Source organism: Orycteropus afer, unplaced genomic scaffold, assembly GCF_000298275.1.
Source record: "Orycteropus afer afer isolate SDZICR_OR568_19922 unplaced genomic scaffold, OryAfe1.0 scaffold00136, whole genome shotgun sequence".
NCBI lineage: Eukaryota > Metazoa > Chordata > Mammalia > Tubulidentata > Orycteropodidae > Orycteropus > Orycteropus afer.
In genome coordinates, this window is record NW_006921723.1 from 5,416,087 (window position 1) to 5,440,522 (window position 24,436).

Genomic DNA, 24,436 nt, shown 5'->3' on the forward strand with positions numbered 1-24,436 from the left:
ATGCACCCCTAAAGAATAACATAGAATCTGCAAAACACCACATAACATGGATGAACTTGGAGGACATTATGCTGAGTGGAATAAGTCAATCACAGAAGGACAAATATTGTATTAGTCCGTTATTGTAAAAGTCAAGGAAAGGTTTATATATGGAAGGAAATTTTCGTTGTTGGTTACCAGGAGTGGGAGAGGAGAGGAGGGAATACTGATAGATAGGTAGAGATAAGTATTGATTGGGGTGAAGAGAAGGGCAATGTACCAAATGTGAGTGATCGACATGGTGGCATTGAGGAAAAGGAAGACATAGAGAGGTACATGGGAGGTACAGACAACAAAGATGAATTCTTTTGTGCATACAGTACTGCGTTGTCAATGAAGGCAAACATGGGTATACGAGTGGATAGATGGGTGGACAGGCTAAACTATTAGGTATGTCTATGAAGCAGGGAGTGTACCCAAGACCACGTATAGGGTTGGCAGACAATGGTCCTGTAAGTGTATTTGTATGATCTGTAAGAATTCCCAGGTGGAAGAAGTGGGAGGGGAGCTGTTGCATTGTGGTAAATTGTAGTCAATGTCATGAGACAGTATATGTAAACTGCTGTATGGAAAATGAATTTGCTCTGTAAATTTTCATCCAAATCACAATTAAAAAAAAAAAGAAAGAAAGAATTCCCAGGTGTATAATAGAGGTGACAAGGGACAAGATTGTAGTCACTTCTTGGTCACAGCCAGCTACCCAGAGGGACTGAGTAGCTGAACTGGTGGACTCGGGACCATAGTCGCAGGGGACATCAACCTCAATTGGCATAACGTGCTACACAAAACATTGTTCCACCTCCTGCTTTGGCGAGTAGTAACTGGGATCTTAAAAGCTTGCAAGCAGCCATCTAGATGCAACAATGGGTCTCTCCTAATCGAGAGCAAAGAAGAATGAAGAAAGCAAAAGATTCATGGAAACAATTAGTCCTAGCAACTGGTACACCATGCGATCTGCAGCCTATACGACTTTGAGACCAGAAGAACTATCTGGTGCCTGGCTACCACTGTCAACCACTCAGAGGGGGATCTATCTATGTAGGAGATCCTGGATAGAGAGGGACAATGTGGAACAAAACTCAGAATCATTTGGAGAAAAAAGAAAAAGGGGGGACCAGGTTTGCTGGTCTGATAGGGCCTGGTGGAACCCCTGAGACTATGGTCCCTAGCTGCCCTTCAGGTCTGGAATTGAACCCATAGCTGTGGCTTCCAGCCAAACAAAAGATAGGCATATGAGTTGAACATTTACCTGAGGTAGATATACTTCTTGGAGAGAACAATCATGGGAGAAAGAAGGGCTATTTATGCACAGGGAGACAGTTCAGGGGGCAAGAGTTCATGGAGGGATGGACACAGGGAAGAGGTAACTATGGGGAGGAAGGGGGAGGGGAGCTGTTGCATTGGGGTAAATTGTAGTCAATGTCATGAGACAAAGTATATGTGAACTGCTGTATGGAAAGTGAATTTGTTCTGTAAATTTTCACCCAAATCGCAATTTAAAAAAAGAAAGAAGGAAAGAAAGAAAAAGGAAAAGCAGGTTTTTTTTTTTTTTTAATGAAGTAAAAAAAAAAAGCAATGATGTCACTTTGAGGACTCAGGTGGCTGGAGGGACAATGAATAAGGAAAACCAAGGAAGAATTGAAGCATTTGAATTATGGTGTTGATGAAGAATATTGGCTATACCATGGACTGGCAGAACAAACAAGTCTGACTTGGGCGAAGCGCAGCCAGAATGCTCCTTGGCAGTGAGGACAGTGAGACGTCATCTCATGTGCTTTGGTCGTGTTAGCAGGAGGGGCCAGTCCCTGGAGAGGGACGTCATGCTTGGTAAAGTAGAGGGTCAGTGAAAAAGAGGAAGACCCTCAATGAGATGAATCACTTACTGAAAAATATCATCACTTAGAAGGTCCCTGGGTGGTACCAGTGGTTTGGGCTCAGCTGCTAACCAGACGGTGGGTGTGTGGAAGCCACCTGGCAGCAGCGTGGAAGCAACAGGCCCGGCAGTGTGCTTTAGTGGATCGTTGTTGTTAGCTGCCCTTGAGCTGGTTCCCACTCATGGTAACCTTGTCTACAACATGAGGAAACACTGCCCGGTCCCGCACCATGCTCACATCGCTGTCCAGTCGGTTCTTACTTAAAGCAACCCTGTGGAACAGGGTAGAACTGCCCGCAGGGTTTCCAAGGCTGCAAATCCGAACAGAAGCAGACTGTCGCATCTTCTGCAGTGCAGCTGGTGGGTTCAAACTGTTGGCCTTTCCATTAGCAACTGAGCACTTAACCACTGTACCACCAAGCCTCCTGTTAAAGTACGTGGGACAAGTTTCACCATCTTTGCTTGAAAGAGCATTATGGTTGAACTTCTACGGCAGATTTGTTTATTCTTCTGGCAGTCCATGGTGTATTCAATATTCTTCCCCAACACCTTAATTCAAGGCATCCGTTCTTCTTATCCTATGGAGCAGTTCTCTGTGACTCATGGGTCTCCTAAGTCACATATCAACAACAAAAAAGCATGTCATCACATGAGTGTATGGTTTAAAAGAATATGTTGCTTATCTTTTAAGTTTTGTAAACATGACATCATTTTTACGTCATTCCCATGATTTGCTTTGCGATGTTTTAAGGCTGTGCTGGTGCTGCCGAAGGGTAGGCGCAGCCGATTTTCACAGCTGATTAATATCCCATGGGGTGGTCAGTCTCCACAGTTTATTTATCCATTCTCTTGTCAAGTGGTCTTGGGATCTTTTTGAACATCTTGAAAGTTGCCCATTCCCACGTGCAGGAGCTTCTCCTGGGCCTTGACACCGGAGCTAAGGCATAAGGGCAGTAAATATGACTCCATACAGATGCTGCATGTGCAGACTTTCCGGGAGAAAGCAGTTTCCAGTTGCTCTGTAGCCTTGATCTTTGGGGTTGTTGGGGATCCGTGTCTGCTGCTCCTGCAGGTGTGAAAGGCTAGGGCACGTGGTCTTGAAGTTCTCCTGTAACTCACAAGGTGGAGCCTCTGCAGACTCTCACTCACCATCGATGTCTCCTGTGAAGACCTGGTCTTTGCTTTTGCTCATATTTCTGTTGCTGTTTCCTTGTTCACTTACGGAAGTTATTTTTGGATCCTGAACTACGTGTAGGTCTCAGCCAGCATGTAGCTTGTCTTTCTGGCTTGAGTTGATCTCTGCTAGTGGACATGAGTCTGCCTTTAATGAAGTCAGCTGGATTCATGACCTCCTCTTTGGCTATTGCTTTTCATGCCCTCAGATTTTTTTTTAACCCTGAGATTATTAAGATTTCCTTCCCCCCCCCTTCCTTTTTTTATTTTTTTCATTGTTTTGCATCTCGTATTTAACTGCTTCCTTTCTGAGGAGCTGGGTTTGTGTATGATGTGACACAGAGATTGGTTTTTCTCATTACAGATAGTTTTCCTAGTCACCTGGGAGGCCCCTCTGCCACATCTTTGCTCCACACCGTGGGGCTGTGGTGGGCTCTCTGTCCATCCTATTGGCCAGGGTCTCAGTCACTTAGGGCTGCTGTAACAAAAGATACCACAAGGGAGTGGCTTTCAAGAACAAGAATTCATTGCTTCACAGTTTGGGAGCCCAGAAGTCTGAATCATGACATCAGCTCCAGGGCAGGGTCCTTCTTTCTCAGCAGCCCGGGGATTCTTGGCATTTCTTGGCATCTGTCTGCCCTCTGTTGTGTCTGTGTCTCTTAAGCTGTTTTTGTAAGACACCTCTCAGAAGTGTCTAACACCTTCACCAGCATGACCTCATTGACAGAACGAAAGAAATCTCTGATCCTAAACAGGATTGAAGTCACAGGTACTAAAGTTAGGGCTTCACATAACTTTTCAGGGGACACAAATCAGCAACTTCCTCTCTGTCCAATCCCCCATGTGTTCTGTAGACCTACTGTGTCACAGAGCGTGCAGTCACCCTCTGCTGACCAGTCCTGACTCATGCCTCCCAGGCTTTCATTCAGAAAAGCAGCACATGTGGCCCTCATAGCACCACCATGGCACCCTCACAACGCCCCCATGACCTCCCCACAGCACCCTCATAGCACCCCCGTGGCACCCTCACAGCACCCCCATGGCACTGCAGTCTGTTCTTTCACTTGGTCAACATCCTTACAGATATCCTCCAGAAAAAGGGACTAGCAGATTATCTGTCAAAATTCACTCCTCAGTTTTATGCTCACTGTTAACAGAGCTCCAGGAACGATGAACCCTAACACGGCACTAGTTTTCAAAGGCGGAGGGCAGAGTACTGGCCTAGTCGAGAGGTGGTGCAGTAGGAGGCTGGGCCAGTGGGATCCAGGAGGGTGGCGGGGCGCTGGGACCCGGAGGGCAGGGGATGCCAGGGCTACCAGCACACAGAGAGGGCTTGGCCAAGGTGGTGGGCTCCAGCATGCTGAATTTCTGCATCACTCTTGCTCTGTGACATCTGCCCTCTGAGGGGCTCTGGCCAGGACAGAGAACCACTGACTTCAAAGCCAGAGCTGGTTAGTTCACTCATTAGTTCCTCAGAAAGGCCTCTGCTAGAGTCTCTGTGAGAGGACTGGGTAGTAGCCAGCCCTAAGCCCCCGCTGCCTCCAGGGTAGACCAGCCCTCCCTCTCTCTTTCTGCCCCAAGGCAGTGGTCCTCACCATTCACACCCCTAGCCTGCCTACTTCTGACCAGTGTTAATGGGAACAGTGGCTCACACACACAGATGATGCCGGGTGGCCATAGGGGTGCCATGAGGGTGTCACAGGGTGGCCATGGGGGTACCATGAGGGTGTCACAGAGAGGCCATGGGGGCACCTTGGGGGTGCTGTGAGGGTGCCATGGGGAGGCTGTGGTGGCACTGTGAGGCTACCATGGGGGTGCTATGAGGGTGCCATGGTGGCGCTGTGAGGGTGCTTGAGGGTGCAGTGAGCGTGCATGGGGGTGCCGTGAGGGTGCCGTGGGGACGCTATAAGGGTGCTGCAGGGAGACCATGGGGGCGCTGTGAGGGTGTGTAGGAGTACTGTGAGAGTGTTGCAGGGAGGCCATGGGGGTGCCGTGAGGGTGCTTCAGGGAGACTGGGGGGGCACTGTGAGGGTGCATGGGGGCGCAGGAGGGTACGTGGGGGAGCTGTGAGGGTGCCTGGGGGCACTGTGAGAGTATGGGGGAGCTGTGAGGGTGCATGGGGGCCTGTGAGGGTGTGTAGGGACACTGGGCGTATGTAGGGGTGTGGTGAGGGTGCTGCAGGGAGACTGTGGGGGCGCTGTGAGGGCCACATGTACTGCTTTTCTGAATGAGAGCACAGGGGAAGCAATTGAAGACCGGTCAGCAGGGGTGACCTCATACTCTGTGATACAGCTGGTGACGAACAAGAGCATGTGGAGGATTTACTAGAAGGGGACTTGCTGGTTTTGTCCCTGTAGCTGTTGTCTCTGGTTGTAAACGCAGGTAGGTCAGTTTGATGCCTCCTGAGCAAGGATTCTCCCTCCCATACAGCAAAGATGAAGCAGCCCAAGGTCCTCAGTCACTGACAGGCCAGCCAGGAGCCTGACCTTCCTGGGGTGGTCAGGCAGGGGTGTCACATGTAGGGTTGGCCAGGTCAGGGCGTGGGAGTCATGTAAAGTGACAGTGCGGCAGGGGTGTGGAGGCCACGCAAGGGGATGGTCAGTCCTGCAGACCTTGAGAGAAGGGGCCCAAAGTGAGCTGGACATCAGGCAGGTGAGAGTGGCAAGGAGTGCCGGTCACAGGCAGATCTGTGTGGTGGGGGCTGCAGGTGCTACCCCTCCCAAGAGTGTTTCTTTCTGCAGACCGCAGGCCCAAATTCAAAGACGTGACCTTCTGAGATTGGGGTGGGGGGAGGTCGGGCTGCAGCCCACCCTGCATTTCTTGGGGCTCCTGCTTCCGGAAGAATCTGGTCAGCTTGGTTTCTCCTTTTGCAATAGCTGTGGACTGCTCTCGGGCAGGTTCCAGCCAGAGCTGGTAATTTGCTTGTTTTAAAAACATTTCGTTACAATTTCCACCCTCGTGTACTCATGGCACTTTCATTTCGCCATGAAAGTGGCTTTTACAGGAGCGTTTTGTAAGAGCACAAAGCTTCCCTTTGTGCATTATACTTCTACAGATTTTATTTTTACATGCATCTGTCTCAGAACATTTGCAAAGAGCAAAGTGAGGAGCATGTTTAAGGGAGAATAAACCCCACAGCTCTTGCCGTTGATGTAGTGCCAACATTTTTAATACAAAGTATTATTCCCTTTAAGTTTGAATTATTTAACGCGTGTTGTGGAAATGACGTCTTTGGTACCTCACAACTTGAATGTTTGATTTGGTGCCGAATGTTCAGCGTGTTTAGTTTACTTCTGCCCAAAGGTTTGTGAAGCTAAAGGAGACTCTGCCGGAACGTGCAGCCCGCTGCCTGCTGGTGTCTCAGGCACAGTGGCATTGGTTAGCTCCACACTGGGGTCTCAGCAGTGTGTACCCTTGCGGCCTCCTCGCACAGGCCTGTGTACATAGTCCCCAGCTTGCAGCTCAGATGAACAGTGTCCCTGTGTGGGAAAAGGTCCTGGTTTTCCTGAAGCAGCCCAGAGGGAAGGAGAGTGGAAAGCAAAACAAGCGGGAGGGCAGGCTGGGCCGTGAGTGCGCTAGCCGGACGCTGGCCGAGCCCCGTCCTTCCCAGCAGACGCTGAGCCGCCTGAGAAGTGAGGCATCCCTGGTCAGGTCGGGCTGCGTGGCTCTCTGCCTCCATCCCCACACCTGGGCTGTGTCTCTGCGCAACAGCGCTGTGACAAGATACGAATCATGTGAGGAGAGGGAGCGGGCACGGCCAAGTTGGGACACCATCCTCCCAGTCCCGGACTCCCACAGCCTGCCCGCGGCCAGCTCTGGGCAGTGCAGCCTGTCCTCAGCGCCCCTGGCCTGGAGGCCATGATGCTATTTCTTTATACCTTTTTCATCTCCTTTCTAGAGTCCATCTACCGCCGTGGAGCCAGAAGATGGAGGAAGCTCTACCGCGCCAACGGCCATCTCTTCCAAGCCAAGCGCTTTAACAGGGTGAGCGTTCCAGGGACGCCGCTGTGGGGCAGTGCCGTGATAGTGCCGCGTGGCTGCTGTTGTAGCTCTTGTTCTGCTTTTTTACAAGCTGAAGGGGAGGGCTGGGGAGACGTGGGCTCCTTTCCCTGAACCCACGGTGGGGAGGATGATATCTTAGGCCTGGGTAGGTGGGGTCTACAGCCAGGAGGGTGGGAATGCTTTCTCTTACAGCATGTGGGAGCCTTGCCCAGTGGTTTTGACTCCATTAAGTTTTTAGCTTGGATCGTTTTCAGAGTTGGGGGCTATTTGATGAGAGCTGTTGGGGCATGCTGGGAGCCCCCACTTCATGTCCCCCACCATTGAGGTTCTTGGCTACCTATACCCAAGCAGGCTGCCTATTCAACAAGTGATGGCAGATGCGTGTTCTCAGCAGGCAGTGTCCCTGCCACCAAGGGTCTCCATGGACCCAAAAGCCCCAGACAGCCCTCTCACCTGTGCCCAGACCTGTACCCCTCAACACCCCTCACACACACCCACCACCCTGCTGCCTACCTGTCTGCGGACATGTTAGCTCAGCCCCATCACCTCTCTACGAGCTTTTACATTTCATAGAGATCAGCTGATTTATGGCTTTCCGGTGATTCCATTTCAAAATAGGAGGGGGTGGCATATGACACCTAGAGGTACTGTGATGATTGGGCCTCTCCCATGGCATGGGAGTGGCCTGGTGGGTACGTGTGAACAGGCCAGCCTGTCCTTGATGCAGGGCTGCACTGAGCCCTGGCACTATGCTCCCGACTCTGTCCCCACACCGGTATTATAGGTACCATCAGGCCCAGTGGCTCAGACACGCCCAGGGAACCTTGTTCAAATTCCAGTCTCACCAGTATTGGCTGTGTGCCTTGGGCACGGCCCCACCCTGTGCCTAAGTGTCACCTGCAAAAGAGTAATGGTGATGTAGTGGCCGTGGAGGGTGCATATCGTGGCACCTGGGTGATGTCCCCTGAGGCTGTCATATGCCAAGTACCACGACTACTCTGTGTGTCCACTATACCATCTTTGCCACAAGGGCCTCGCATAGGTCCTCTGTTGGCCTGGAGTAGATGCTGTCTCTCCTGTTCTCACCCTGTTCTCGGTGCCACTGTGGATGGGTCTCAGGGCATTGAGCTGCCAGGGCTGACCCATGTGCTCTGTCCTGGCCTGGGGTGCAGACACGCTGGTGGGGCCTAGTTTATACTCCTGAGTGACCATGGGGTGTGTGGACAGCGCTGAGTTTCAGAGCTCAGCAAGCAGTGTTCAGAAGAACAAGTATAGACAGTGTCAGGGAACCCGGAGGACTTCCTGGAGGAAGTGGTATCTGCATGCCCTACCTAGAAAGTCAATGAGAAGGAGGGATAGGAGCCCCCAAGACAGGACTGGGACTGAAGGGTCCCAGCAGATGGAGTTCAGAGGCCATCAGAGCCCCGAACTACTCAATTCCCACGACGGAGCTCCAGCCTCCCTGGAAGAGAGATGCCTGCTCTAGTCTGAGCCCAGAGCACACACAGCCTCCTCGTTTCAGACTCACCCAATAGTAGAATTGTTGGGTCATGTGATTATTCTGTGTTTAATTTTTTGAGGAACCGGCAGACTGTTTTCCACAGCAGCTGTACGTACCATCGTGTACTCCCACCAGCAGTGGATGAGAGTTCTAGTTTCTCTATAACCTCACCAACACTTGTTATTTTCTGTTTTTCTGGTAACAGCCATATTAGTAGGGGTGAAGTGGTGTCTCACTGTAGTTTTGATTTATATTTTTCTCATGACTAATGGGTCACTATGAGTCAGAATCGACGAATGACACTGAGCATCTTTTCATGTGCTTGTATTAGTGAAATGTTTATGTCAGTCCTCTGTCCATCTTTTGATTGGCTATCTTTTGGTGGTGGGGTTTTACTTCCTTTTATTTTTGGAATATTAATCCCTTATCAGATATAAGTTTCCCAGATATTTTCCTCCATTCTTTAGGTTGCCTTCTTCACCAGGTGTATCCTTGTTTTTCTTCAAGAGTAATTTAAAACTATCTGAATTTTTTTTTTTTTTAAAGACATAGGAGGATTAAACATGTAAGTAAATTATGGCAGGAAAAGAGTCCAGAAAGGGAAAGCCAGGCCCCTGGTGATTGTCGAGATGGTGCTGGGCACGCAGGTCACAACCGCGCCATTGGATCTGAAGGCATTGGTCTTCACGCATTGTGTAAAATTCAGAAATTCATGAATTAGTAGATCACCCAGCAAAGTGATTATTGTCATTGATTTCAAATTGATTAGAATTAAAAAAGTAAAGATGGATCATTTTAAATCTTGGAAAATAATGGGAAAAAAAAAAACATAGACTTATGAACTGTCCTCTAGCATTTCAAAATCATCACAAGTCAGAATGTCCAACAAAGACATTTTCTCCGTGGTTGTCACTAAGATGAGACAGTCTGTGTTTGTGGGGTCAGGCAAGGAATTTCTTCCACGGCCTTCTCAGCCAGACCTCACTCCACCCAGAAAGGACCTTGTGCTGCTCAGTAGACAGGCAGGGCTGTGAGGACAGGCTTCCCTGCCCTGTGTGCAAGGGGGCCTTGCCCAGTCAATGTCTTAAATGGCCCTGCCCCACAGGGCTTTCTCTGTGCCCTCAGAACAGGGTCCCAGGCCCATGCTGCTCCTTAAATGGAGCCAAGAGGAGCTCCTGAGCTGCGTGGCCCTGCTGCTAGTGTGACAAGGAGACAGTGCCAACTCTGCCCAGCTCCATGTCATCTTTCAAGAAAATCAGAAGCCAGAAGTGGTCAGTGGGTCCCTCAGGAAGTGCAGGCTCCCAGAGGGCTGGGTGTGTAGCCTGACACTTGCCCTCCCGTCTCCAGAGAGCATACTGTGGCCAGTGCAGCGAAAGGATATGGGGTCTCGGAAGGCAAGGCTACAAGTGTATCAACTGCAAACTCCTGGTCCATAAACGCTGCCACATCCTCGTCCCGCTGACCTGCGAAAAGCATATGGTGAGTTCCAAAGCCAGAGAGGGGGTGTGGAGGTCCTGGCCTGGGGAAGGAGGGGAGGCATTAGAGCGACTTGGATAGGGGTGGATGGGTAGGAAGTCCTGGCGAGGAGAGGTGCCCCTGGGCACGGGTCAGGTGGGGAGTCCTGCCTCAAGCCTAGAGGCCACAGGGCACACCTCCAGCCTCTTACCCTTTGCCCATGCTAACCTTGCTTCCCATGTCTGTCTCAGAGGGGTTGTGGTGTCCCCCTGCCACTGGGATCCTTGGGCAGTGAAATAAGGGGAGGGGTCACCTCTAGGCTTAAGAGTAAGTGACCCGGGATAGGGGGGCAGGGAAGTGGGTGTCCCAGACTAGGCCTCCTCCCAAGCCCCCAGCACACTGTGGGGGGTCTCGAGTGCACCCCACTGTGCAGGAGTAGGGAAACACTCCCTGTATTCCAGTCAGGAGGCAGCCCTGGGGCAGCCATCCAGAGACGAGGCTGTACTAACTCCATGCCACCCCTGAGCTTTCCCACCTGAGCGTCCCTGGGAAGCTAGTGTGTGCTCCTCGCGATGAGCCCATGGTCATGGCAGCAACATCTCCAACCCCCTTCCTGGATGTTTGAGACCCTGGTGGACTTTCCTCACTGAAGGCTCAGGCTGCCCCTCCACCTTTGCCCCCACCTGGCTGTGTCATTGTAAACCACCAATGGCAGGGCTCTGGGGTGCAGGCTGAATTTTTTTACTGAACATTTAAACTCTGAAGTTGCACCAGCAAGTGGTCAGTGACTTAGACTTGGGGTTCCCTGATGCCGGGTGCCATGGGGGTGCCGCGAGCTTGGTGTGTCTGTGTCTCACTGCAGTGAGCCCTAGAGCTGGGTGCCCTCCCTCCTACAGTGTATGGATGTGCCCCTGACACATACCAGTGCTGGGGTGAGTGGGCCGGGGCCTTCCAGGAGGCCTTCCAATGACATAGCGACCCTCTGACCCAGCAGCTTCTTTTATTCCCCCGAAAATAAGAGTGATCCCAAAGCTCAGAGTCTTAGGGCTGCTTGAGGACCATGCCCAGAACCCAGACCTCCACCATTGGAATTTCTGCATTATGATGTCAGTGTGGGGGCTGGCCCTGGGTGTGGTTATTGACGAAACACATGGGGTGGGGGTGGGGGGGACAGAACCAAGCAGTATGTGAAAGACCTGCTTTTAGAAAGCACCTTCCAGAAGGCCACCACCCAAGGGACTGAGTGGGCATCTGCCTGGGGCCACAGGTGATTTCCCTTTCCATCCTTTCACACAGTGTGGTAGCTGCACCTACAGTGTGGTCATAGAAATAATGTGATTACATGGGATGTGAGCAGGGGAGATCGTACAGTGTCGTTGTAGGAGTGGTGTGATTATATGTGATATGACTACACAGATGTGTCCAGGAGTCCCGATGGGCACTCTCACAGGCCTGTCTCCCCGCAGGATTCTGTCATGCCTTCCCAGGAACCTCCAGTAGATGACAAAAACGACGACGTGGACCTGCCCTCCGAGGAGACTGATGGAAGTAGGGCTTCTCGCTTCTCCTGGCCTGGGGGCCACTTTCATCCACCTCCCCTTTCCAGCCATCAGTTATTCCAAATCCCATCTGTTTCCTAAGTGTCCATGTGGACAGGCCTGGCCGCCTGGCCAAAGAGCTGGGCACAGCACTCCCGGAGCCTCCCTCACCTGAGTGGCCCTGACAGATCCCTGGACAGAGACAGGCAGTTGGGGCAGGATGGACAAGCAGAGGCAGCTTCCCCTGGAGCATCCAGGGCAGTGGCTTAGTGGGGCATCATCTGGGGGGTCTGGGGGAAGGTCCTCTCCCCCTGCGCAGACTTGGGTAGTTCTGGAATCCCTCTTAGTATGCCTGTCACTTCTCCTGCATGTCTCCCCACAAACCTGCTGCTGCCCAGAGCTGATATTTGTACCCAGGACCCATGGTCTCTACCCTGTGGCATAGCAGTTATATGTTTGTTGTGTTTTCCTATGTTTTGGGGGAGGGGAGCTTTTTTTTTTAATTTTAAGAAGCATTCAGAGAGATTTTGAACACCAGTTGGATTGATGACCCAGTTCTGACTTACACAACCCTGACGTATTCTGATGATGGGTGAAAGCTCTAGCTCTCCTTTGCTAAATGGGAGTGTCTAGACCCTTGGGAGCCTATTATAGGTTAAACAAGATCATACAACATAAGACACTTAGCATAGCACCTCACCCAAGGGACACTCCAAATAAACAATCATCATCCATTAATCTATCCATCCATCCCTCTGTCTGTCCAGCTAGCCATTCATCTGTCTCTCTGTCCATCCATCCGTCTACATACTCTTAGAAAAAGATTGGAAAGCTAGACACCAAAGTCTTATGACAGGTTAATTCTGGATAAGTCAAGATACAAATCCCAGGGGACACTTGTTACAAATGTAGGTTCCCAGGCCCTGCCCCCAGATGTGGTGCCTGGAACCCTACATTTTCTCTCATGCTAGTTGAGATGGATGAGTCGGAGCAGGTCTGCAGACTTGCCCTGAGCACTGCTGGCTGGGCCTGGACCACTGCTGGGGAGGGCCAGGCGTGGCCATTTGAGGCCCATGGAGTCTGAATGTTCTCTGGCCATGTCCTTGATGATGCCTATAACATCCTTTTTTTTCCTCCTTCTCTTTACTAGTTGCTTATATTTCTTCAACCCGGAAACATGACAACATTAAAGATGATTCTGAGGTGAGTGGATCAAGGAACTCATTCGTATTTCTGGGGCAGTGATAGAAATTTAAAGATGGACCAGATATGTTAGGGATGGTATTATAGACATCTAGGAGAAGAGCCTAATTCTTGAGCATTTTGAGGGGAAGTCCTTATAGTCTTCCACATTCTTAGTATGTAGGTCATCTCTGATAGATAGATGGACCAAGAGTAAGTGACTATGGCAAGACGTGAACCATTGCATGTCTCAGTGGGGAGGATACAGTACTTACTGTCTGATTCTTACAGAGGTGCAGGCAGAATGTCATTACCTAGGTTTTTGTGGTCTTGTGAGCAATGGCAGGCCTGGCCTGAGCCCAGCAGGTGACTAACTACTCTGAGCCTCAGGCTTCTCTTCTGGAAAGTTGGGGAACTAATCACACCTTCCTCTGGGATGCTGTGTCGTCAGTGGGGTCTTGCTTCAGGCACATCCTTTATGAATCCGCGGACGCTGCTGTCCTCAAAGGCAACTTGGGGTCCAATTCCTGGCACCACCCTTGAAACTGACTACTCAAGGCCTGTTTGAGTCTGGGCGTCCCCCTAGCACCCTCTCCACCCAGATGGCAGAGCGAACCCCAGGTCTGGCTCTTGAGCTGAGGCCTTGCATCTCCACCAGCTTCCGCTGATTGACATTGCACAATTCTGGCATCTTCCCTAGCAAGGAAAATAGAGTAACACACACTGCTGTTTTTCACAAAACCTTAGGAAATAGCTCCACCTTGCAAAGACCTTTCCCAAAGTGACTGACAGATGTCACCCCCTGGGACTGTAGATGTTTCTAATTGGTCATTCTGTGTCTGCAATGAGGCCTACACACTAGGCAGGCAGAATCCATTTTGTTCCACAGAACAGCCCTCCTTCCCCCACCACAGATTTCGTTGCCAGAAACCACTCACAGGAGGGAAGCTTCTGTTCCTAACTGGACCACCTCGCTCTTTCATTATGGATTTCTAATAATACTTGCTCTGGGCTTTGGCAGGTCTTTGCAGACATTAGCGGGTTATGCTTTGCAATCCCCTCAAGGGGAGCCCAGTGATGGGAAGACAGGCTCAGGTGCTCCAGTAACATAGCCCAGATGCAGACAGCTGGGCATTGCGGGGACCTGTGGCCATCTTTTTAGCCAGGCCTGGGACCCCAGACATCCCACACCACTCACAAGGACCACCTGTGGCTTGTGACCAGCGCCACATCTATAACAATGAATAGCTTTTGTGTTTCTGGCGCCTGCCTTCAGAAGCTCCATACTCTGCTGTTAGCTGCTGTTGAGTCAACTCTGGCTCATGACAACCCTACGAATGACAGGACAAAACATCCCCTGGCCAATCCTTGTGGCTGTTGGGCCGGTGCATCTCACCAAGGGTCCTCCTCACCCACACTGGCCCTCCTCTTTATCAAACGTGATGCCCTTCTCCAGCAGTTGATCCTCCTAATGATGTGTGCAAAGCAAGCACATCAGACAGTGTTCTCTCGTGATTCACAGGGTTTCCATGGGCCCTGTTTAGAAGGCGATCACCAGGCCTTTCTTCCTAGTGTGGGAAGAAAGTTGGATTGGAGGGTGGGGCCTTAGTGGAGAGCATCAACACTCTCTGAGTAAGGAGCGCTGTGGGCTGGGAGCCCTGTGGTGCAGGGTCCTGGTTGACTGGAATGAATGAGGCATCATTCTCTGAATCCTGCCAGAGTTCCCTTTTATCCATTTTCTTTTGTTTTGCTCCACCCCGCATCCCACAGGACCTTAAACCAGTTATTGATGGGATGGATGGAATCAAAATATCTCAGGGGCTTGGGCTGCAGGACTTCGACCTAATCAGAGTCATTGGACGTGGGAGCTATGCCAAAGTCCTCTTGGTGCGGTTGAAAAAGAACGATCAGATCTACGCCATGAAGGTGGTGAAGAAGGAGCTGGTCCATGACGATGAGGTCAGTCCCGTCACCCAGGAGCCTGGAAAACATACACTTCCTGGCAGCAGGTGTGTGTTGGGGAATCCCCATGCTTGAAGAAGTCATTATATGACCTCAAGAAACATGCAAACCCTTTGGGTTTTAGAGAAATGGAGTGATGCGAGGAGAGTGAAATTCTTAAATACATGGAGTGATTGCATTGCAAAGCACCAAGAGTCGAGAGTTGGGTGAGCTCAACGCCACCATTGTTATCATGAAGTCCCTTTGAGCTGGACAGTATCTGTGTCCTTGGGGTGAAGGGGAGAGTGAGACAGGAAGGATGCCCAGAGGCAATGGCCCCATTTCTGTCCATGTGTGGCCCTTGCCAAGCTCAACCACCTTCACAAACAACTTGTGTAAGTGTTGGGACTATGGTAGCTTCATGTGTTGAAACTTCTCAGGCTGCTGTTTTCTGAAGTAGAAGTTAAAGGTTATACAATCAATTATTTATCTGTCTGAGTTTTAATTCTGACTGTGTCCTTTTTTTCTTTTAATTGTGGTGTGGTGGTTATGTTTGTGTGTCAACTTGGCTAGGCCTGGTTGAGTGGCTGGGCAGCTGGATGTAGTATTCCCCATGATGAGACTGGTAATCAACTCCATGGTGGGATCTACCACAAGCAGCTGAATAGCTGCCTTAGGGAATGTGATCTGAGAATGGTCTCTGGCCTTTGGCACGCTTGGACCCTGCATGTAGCCATGTCATTGCTCAGCAGCCTGCTATGCTCTGCTGACCTTGGGACTTACAATGGACTTAAGTTAATGGCCTACTGTGTGGTTTGGTAACATCGGGACTGTGCCTTTTTACTTGTCAACCTTTGGGCTTCTCAGTCTCAGCAGCCAGCAGCTGCCTGAGTGAAAAAATGCCTGTAGCTCCAGTGGGCCGGGAGCAGGAGGCAGAGCTGGACCCCAAGGTTGAGGGGCTTTCACCCGGCCCCTAGAGCCTGGTACTTTGAACTTGGACTTAAATCCTCCAAATTGTAAGAATAAATTCCTGTTTGTTAAGGCCATCCCATTTGTGGTATATTTCTTGTCAGAGCGACACTAGGGAACCCAAACAAGTGGTAAACTACACACAACATGAAATTTACCATCTTAAAGTGTACAGTTCAGTTAAGTACATTCACAAGACTGTGCAGCCATCACCACTATCTAACTCCAGAACTTTTCCATCACCCCAAATGGAGACTCCATATCCATTAAGCAGTCACTTCCCCTTTCTCCTTCCCCTGTAAACCACCAATCTACTTTCTGTCTCTGTGAATTTACCTATTCTGGACCCTTCACATAAATGGAATCACACACTATGTGACAGTTTGTATCTGGCTCCTTTCACTTATATAATGTTTTCAAGGTTCATCCATGTCATAATATGTGTCAGCAATTCACTCCTTTTTATGGGTGAATAATATTCCACTGTGTGGATGGACCATGTGGTGTTTCTCCAACATCTGTTGATGGACGCTTGGGTTGTTTCCACCTTTTGGCTGTTGTGAACAGTGTTGCAGTGAACATGGGTGTGCACATATCTGCTTGAGTCCCTGCTTCCAACTCTCTTGTTTTTGCACCTAAGAGTGGAATTGCTGGGTCATCTAATATTCTATGTTTAACTTCTTGAGGAGCTACCAGACAGTTTTCCACAGTGGCTACACCATCTTACATTTACACCAGCAATGCCTGAAGGTCCTGCTTTCTCCAGATCAGCACTTGGTATCATCTATCGTTTGTATTTTATCCACTCTAGTAAAATTGTGGTTTTGATCTGCATTTCCCTCATGACTAATGGCATTGAGCATCTTTCCATGCTTGTTGACTTCATGTGCTTTTAATCTTGTTCTTTCATACCTGAAGGCAAGTTGTATCTCTCAGGAACAAAGACAAGACCTGTCTGTAGCTAACAATAGCAGCTGGAGGTGGGGACAACAGGTGGCAGGGTGTGGTCAGGAGCTCTGTTTGTGGTCTGTTGTGAAGTTCAGGATGGCAGGTGGGGATGTGGAGGAGCTGTTAGACAAGCAATTCTGGAGCTCAGGGAAGTGAGAAGCTAGGGGTCGTCAGCCCAGAGTCATGGTATTTGCAGCCATTCCATTGGATGAGATCTCCTGGGGGGAGAGAGAAGAGAAGGCGGTACTGGGCACCCCGCTCGAGGAGGAGGAAGCAAAGGAAGAGTAGAGATGCTCCCCAAAAGTTTACTAGTTTTGTTCCCCAAACCTTCAGATGAAGGTAGCACTAATTTTGACACATCCTTTTCCTTATCACTTTCCTCACCTATAAAGTGAGGACGTTAACTTTGAAAGTTCAAGGGCTATGTCCAGTTCTGTTTTCTGAGGTTGACATAGAGCCAAAGCTGTGGCCTCATCATGATCTGAAATTGACTTTCTCTGCAGCATTTTATCATGATTCAGAATAAATTGAGATGGAGACAGCCCTGTGGCCTGGAACTCGTGCTCTGAAAATGGGTGTCCCAGCCTATCACGCATTAGCTGTGGGACCTTGGGGAATCTGCTTACCAGCTCTCCACCATCAGTTTCCTTGTGTATTAAATGGAGATGGTGATACCAGCCTCCCAAAACTATTACAAGGATTACGTGAAGCAGTGTATGGAGATCCCCATAGTCCAGAGTCCAGCATGCAGCTAGGGCTGCTGGCTGTAGTGATGATGATGATAGATTATGATGATGATGATGATGATGATGATGATGATGATGATGATGGATAATAGTTTGTGGAGATGGTGGTGGCAGAGATGGTGATAGAGTTAGATTTGAATGATGGTGGTGGCTATGGCCTAGTGCCTAAGGCATTTGACTACTAACCATGAAGACTGGCGGTTGAGGTGATTAACCAGCCACTCCTCGGAAGGAAGATTGGGCAATCTACTTCCATTGAGATACCGCTTCAGAAACCCAAAGAGGGGTTGCTATGAGTTGAATCAACTCGACAGCAGTGAGTTTGGTTTTTGTTTTTTTATGATTGAGGTAGGTGAAGGTGATAGATGATGGTGGTGATAGGTTATGATGGAGGTGGTGTTAATGGTGGTTGTGGATGCTAGTGGTGATAGGTTATGATGGAGGTGGTATTAATGGTGATGGTAGAGATTGGGGTGATGGTGATAGTGGTGGTAGAGATGGATGCTAGTGGTGATAGATTGCAATGGTGATAGGGATGGATGATGGTTGGTGGAGATAGTGTTGGTCGTGCAGCTGGTAATGGATGGTGATAGTGGTGGTGATGCATTTCTTAGTGGACATTTTCCTTTCCTCTTTTCATTGTCTTCCCACAAACAGAGTTGCATCTTGTCCTCCGTTGCCTCGCTCTCCTCCAGGATGCCTGTGAGGTGTGTGGGAGCCTCATTAGCACTCCTTGTTTCTATTTCAGGACATTGACTGGGTACAGACAGAGAAGCACGTGTTTGAGCAGGCATCCAGCAACCCCTTCCTGGTCGGCTTACACTCCTGCTTCCAAACGACAAGTCGGTAAGGAATAAGTGGGTTTCTGGGATTCTGCAAGGTTCTGATCTGAACTGCATGGTGCTGAGCCTGGCAGGAGATGTCACCTGTCATCTGGAGGGTACTCTCAAGTGCAATCATGGGGCTTTTTGGTTCATCAGCCTAGCTTCACTGTTGTCTTATTAAGTCAATTTCATACCTCTGAACCTAAATTATTTAATTCCATTGATGAAATATTTACTGAAAGCTTTCTGCTAAGTGCAGGTGTTGGATTAGGTGCTGGGGATGCCACAGTGAGTGAAAGAGGTGGCACTTCTCTGCTTATGAATCTCCTTGATTTGTGGAATAAATTCAGAAATAGTAATACTTTCATGTATAAACTTGACATATACTAGAATAATGTTGCTTTAAAAATGTTTGGAAAGCACTGGTCTAGGATATTCAACATACACTCTTTTTGTTGTTGTTGTCATTTGGCTTGGACTCACCCACCCAATTGGCTTATTTGAAAAATTAGTAAATATAGGCTGTGCTGGGTGTCCTGAAGGCCAGATTCAGTAATGCTCTAGGAGAACTCCCAGGACTCAGCACATAGTGTACTCATGGCAAGGACTTACTACAACAAAAGGGCACAGAACATCAGCAGAGGGAAAAGGCACATGGGACGAAGTCCAAAGAAAACCAGACGAGGCTCCCAGAGTTCTCTTCCCCTGGGGTCACACAGGTCATGCTAATTTCCCCAGCACTGAGTTGTGACAACACATGTAAAGTGTCTACCAGGTGCACCTAGAGACTCAGGGCCCAGGTTTGCATCGGGGTTGGTCCTGTAGGCACCTCTGCCTGGCGTGCACCAAAACTCCAGACCCCAGGAGGAGAGAAGGCCTCAGCATTAAACCTCTTGTTTGTGCAAACACTCTGGTACAGTGAGTCAGCCTTTTCACTTGTTGTTGTTGTTATGTGCCGTCGAGTCGAACCTGACTCATAGCGACCCCTACTTGGGTTTCCGAGGCAGTATCACTACGGAAGTAGGATTGCCCAACCTTCCTTCCGAGGAGGAGTTTTATCTCAGTGTAGGAACTGCTTACCACTCTCATGTCTAGATCTTTCCAAGGACAGTGGTCTCAGCTGTGATGCTAACTCTTCTGTACAGTTTTTCGTTGTAAATCAGACCAGCAACTCACACACTTGTACCTCCACCCTCAGCTCTCTCCTGATCTTAAGTCCTCTGTTTCACCTGTACTGGATGGCCACCTATCTTCCCAGAGCACCTGGAATTAACTGGCCTTCTCCCACGCCGGCATAGCTTGCGTGCTCCATCTTGGTTAACGATGTTCCACCTTCCCAGTTGCCCACACGAAGCCTGCAGTGATCCCCTCCCTGCCTTACACTGAGCCTCCCCCTAATATGTCTCAGCTTCCTCCTTTTCCCTCCTACCTGAACCCGGCCCATGGTCTCGTGTCCAGTCTCTGGGGTTCCCCAGTCTGTCCCCTCCTTCACACTGGAATTAAGCCATCTTTCTGAAACACAGATCTGAAGAGTCTTTCTCAGCTTCAGAAGCTCCTCTGATTATGTCCCCAGTTGCTTCTGAGATAAATCTAAGCTTGCTGTGTGTGTGGACATGGCCTTTTGTGACCTGGTTCCAACTTGCCTTTTCCAGCCTCCCCTCACCTGCTCCTCTGCTCCATCCCAGGTAAAGCAAAGGAAGAAGGCAAGGAACATGCACGGCTCATGTCCAGCTCCTCTGCTCAGCCCGCCGCGGCCCTTCCCACCACCTCATGGAACCCGCCCTTCCCTCACCTCTCCTCTTTTCCTGAGCCTGCCGGAAGCCCAGCAGAGTCAATGGTTCCCTTTGTTGTGTCCCCTTGCACTTCCTCCGTGGCTCTGTTTTACTGTTAATCACAATTTCTTGTAATTATGGGATATGCCTGAGGAAAGGAACCAATCCCAACCCCCACATTTTCTGAATAGTGAGATTTTTATAAAAGTGGTGGCTTTTTTTTTTTCTTTATTGTGGTGAAAACATATAACAAGACATTTGCCCACATCACAATTTCCCCTTTTACAGCTCGGGAACATCGATGACATTATTCATGTTGTGCCACCATTATTGCTATCCTTTCCCAAAATATCCCACCACCATTAGCGTAAACTCAATGCCCTGCAAACAAAAGCTTCCCCTTTCCCCCCTCCCTCCTACCCCTGAAAAAAACAAAACCAAACCCACTGCCGTTGAGTCAGGTCCAACTCATAGCAACCCCTCCTTGGGTTTCCAAGACAGTATCTCTACGGAAATAGATTGTCCAGTGTTCCTTCCGAGGAGTGGCTGGTGGGTTTGAACTGTCAGCCTTCTGGTTAGCAGTCAAATGCCCTAGGCACGATGCCACCAGAGCTCCTCTGGTAACTACTAATAATCTTTGATTTATTTATTTATTTTCCCCCCCAACCTATCTAGAAACTTAACCTCCCTCCCCTCCCATCCCTGATAACCAACAAAGAAAGTTTCCTCCTATGTATAAGCCTTTCCTTGACTTTTTATGATAGCAAACTAATACAATATTTGTCCTTCTACGATTGACTTATTTCACTCAGCATAACATCCTCCAAGTTCATCCATGTTATGTGGTGTTTTGCAGAGTCTACATTATTCTTTAGGGTTGCATAGTATTTCTTTGTGTGTGTGTACCATAGTTTGCTTATCTATTCTTCTGTTGATGGGCACTTAGTTTGTTTCCATCTCTTTACTATTGCAAATTGTGCTGCAGTGAACATAGGTATGCATATATCTGTTCATGTCCTGGCTCTCACTTCCTTAGGATATATACCTAGTAATGGGATTGCTGGGTCAAATGGTATTTCTGTTTCCAATTACAAAAGTGGGTTTTTAAAGGTAATTTTAATACATAAACTTGTAGATGTGAAATAGTTGAACATTTCTCCTTGACTCCCATCTAAGTTGCTTGACTACAGAGCCCCCTGCATCCAGGCCACTAGAAATGTCCTCCCAAGTCACAAGTCTCTGGCTGCAGAAAACTAGTGCCAAAAAAAAAAATCATCCTTCAGGTATTTATGTGTGACCCCCCCACACACAGCATTTACATACATGCCTGTCTCCCCCACCAGATGCATACTCCTTAGGCATAAGACTGGACTGAGCATTTTTGTGGCCCCATCATTTTGTTTGTACCTAGCACTTAGTAACCAGTAGTAGCGTTAAATGATAATTTACAAAGAAACAACAGTGAAGTCATGCCTCTCATACAAATATTAAGTGAACACATGTCAGATTTTATGTAACTCATTAATTAACGAGGAAACTAGTAAGATGTTACAACCAGCTCAAAGGAGAGTCGAGAATCTTGCATGTGTGTAAGCGGTCTGGAATACCCCGGTGACTTTACAAGTAAATTCGGTGCTGGCTGTGGGAGTGGGAAATTGGGTGTCCTTCTGCTAGACAGGCTTCCTATGCATGTCTGTGGACAAGAATCATTTGCATTGTTATCAGGTATCTACAACTGACTGAGTTGGAAAATGGCTCAAAGACAGTGCAAGGCACAGAGCCTGTAGAAGCAGAGACCCTAGAAGGGTGTAGAGCAGACAGCCTGGTTTCCACTGAAGATGCCCTGTCCTCCTTTCAGTCCCCTTCAAAGCCCCTTACAGTTGTCCTGACAGTGACAGAGCAAAGGCACAGGAGCCGACAGCTGGGACTCAAACCCCAGACCCTCCCCCAAGAAGCAGTTCAGCCTTGAGCAGGTTAACACCTCTGTGCCTCAGTTTCCTCCTCCAGAAAGAAGGTGTAGCAATAATGCCCACCTCATGTCCCTGGGGAGAGACCTGCGTTAAGACATCCCAGTGTTTATAAAAGGCCTGGCAGCGGATGAACTTACTAATCCACAAGAGCTGTAGCTGCAGCGGCCTCACTTGTTCTGTAGTTTTTGAGTAAATAAACTGATCCCATTGTGTTTGGGTCCCTGGCGGGGATAACACAACACAACCATTACTCAAGCATACACCGCTGGGTAGCTGTTCTACTGTACCCAGAAATCATTACCGACTTCACTGGTGTTTGGTGAGCAGCGTCCCCATGACCAACACTTGGACGAAAGTTGTGAATGCCATGAGGGACCAGCACATCCTTGTAGTGGAAATCACTTGGCCTGTCAATCCCCCCGGGAACCCGGACCGGGGAAGCCTATCCCAGGCCTTTTACAAAAGGGAGCTGTTCCTTGAGTGGGCATGCTGCCGCCTTTGCTTCTTCCTCTGATTGCTGAAGGTAATTGCAGGTTTAATGCGATGTTCTCTGTGCTGATTGGTCCCACATGAAAGCCACAGCCCTGAGGTTTTGCTATGGTCGTTGCTAGGGGCCAAATGAATGTCACTGTGTTCTGACTTCACAGCAGGACTCAACACAACAGGAAACCAATTAAACTCGTGAGCAGTCCTGGCGGTGTTCATTGGCACGCTTGAATCGAAGTCCGATAAATAAAGTGCAAAGCTCCCACATGAGCCTGGCTGTTAGGAAAGCCTCTGTGAACAGGGACAAAAATTAACTAATTCTTTTTTTATCGTGGTAAATTACATATAGCATACAACTTGCCATTTTAACCATTTTAAAGTGAACAATTCAGGGACATTAATTACTTTCACCATGTTGTGCAGCCATCACCACTGTCTAGCTCCAAAGCTTTTTCGTCACAAGGTTTCTTTCTTCCTCCCCAGTCCAGTAGAGCCCAGTTGTATGCACTGTGGTTGGCCCACCCAAGCTCTCTGGATGGCCACGTGGAATTAGTAATGGGTGTCCAGGGAGGGACAGCAGGGGCAGGCTGCAAATGGGTGGCCCAGGGGCATTGTGAGGGAAGAGAAGTGAGTGGGGCTGGGACCAGGGGCTGGAGGAGGCCAATCTCAAGGGCTTCTAGAAGGGGCATCACTCCAGGTGGGAGATCAGCATGAAGGAATATCTCAGCCAGAGGAGCCTGTTAGAAGGAATCTGCCACGGCCTCTCTACTTGTCATCAGAACCTTGGGCCTAGAACATTCCCTGTGGAAATGAGCTGGGAACTGGGCCTCCCTCTGTCCTAGTTCCTTCTTCCTTCTCAGGAAGAGTCCACCCCTGTTTGGGGCCTCATGAGCACCTCTTTGTTCTGCTCATGTGCACATGTCACATGTCATACGGTACCTGACCACTATTATATCTATTCCTGGTGGGGAGGGAATGAGGTCCTTCAGCTGTCACACAAGAGGGGTGCGTGCAGACCACCTTCTTGTATTGGCTATGGGGAGTGGCTCACTGGCCACTCTGGAAGCCGACCTTGCTCTGTCTCTTCTCTGTGTGAGTAAACATTGTTCTATCCAGTGACTTTGTGTAATACTTTCACTGGTGACCCCCAAACCTTGACTTGACAAAGATAGTATGTGTTGGGAACATATGACTATTCCTACAGCTGCTGTCACAAAACAGCTGGCTTACAACCATAACATATTCTCTCATAGTTCTGGAGGCCAGGAACCCCACATCAAGATGTTGACAGGGACCTATTCCCTCTAAAGGCTCTAGGAAAAGATCCTTTCTTGCCTCTTCCAGTTTCTAGTAGCTGCTGGAGTTCCTTGGCTTGGGACAGCATTGCTCCAAGGCCGGCATCTTCAAATCTCTCTCTTCACGTGGCCTTCTCCTCTGTCTGTGTCAGATCTCCCTCCGCCTCTCTCATAAGGATATATGTGATTGCATTTAGGGCCCACTCAGATAATCCAAGACAAGCTCCTCCTCTCAAGACCCTTAACCACATCTTTGACTATAGAAGATCACATGAGCTCGTTCTGGGGATGAGGACATGGGCATATCTTTCTGAGGGACAACCATTCATCCCACTACAGGGAATCAGGAGAAATGGGTCATCCTAAAAGCTGTTCACAGCCATTTGCTGTTGTTGCTGTTAGTTGGTGTCCAACTTGCTGTGACTCATCGTGACTTTATTTGTAACAGAACAGGGTCTCGCCCTGTCTGGTGCCTCCTTCGTGATTGTTGGTATGTTGGAGTCCCTTGTTGCGACTGCTGTGTCAGTCCAGCTTGTTGAGGGCTTCCCTTGTTTTCTCTGACCCTGGACCAAACGTGATGCTCTTCCCTAGCAATTGGTCTTAATTGGTCTTTCCTGATGACGTGTCCAAAGTAAGTGAGCTCGCATCTCACCATCTTTGTTCTAAAGAGCATCCTGGCTGTATATCTTCTCACGCTGATTTGTTCATTCTGGCAGTCCATG

General features: G+C 49.2%; 1 protein-coding gene across 1 annotated transcript in view; it reads left to right on the forward strand.

Annotated features, from left to right (window-relative positions):
• The window catches only part of PRKCZ (protein kinase C zeta), a 187,643-nt gene that overhangs the window by 132,963 nt on the left and 30,244 nt on the right, over positions 1-24,436 (forward strand). The window contains exons 5-10 of the mRNA XM_007945431.2: positions 6,984-7,069; positions 9,936-10,067; positions 11,510-11,591; positions 12,732-12,784; positions 14,534-14,722; positions 18,116-18,213. Coding sequence (XP_007943622.1) covers positions 6,984-7,069; positions 9,936-10,067; positions 11,510-11,591; positions 12,732-12,784; positions 14,534-14,722; positions 18,116-18,213 — 640 coding nt within the window. The remainder of the gene's footprint in view (positions 1-6,983; positions 7,070-9,935; positions 10,068-11,509; positions 11,592-12,731; positions 12,785-14,533; positions 14,723-18,115; positions 18,214-24,436) is intronic.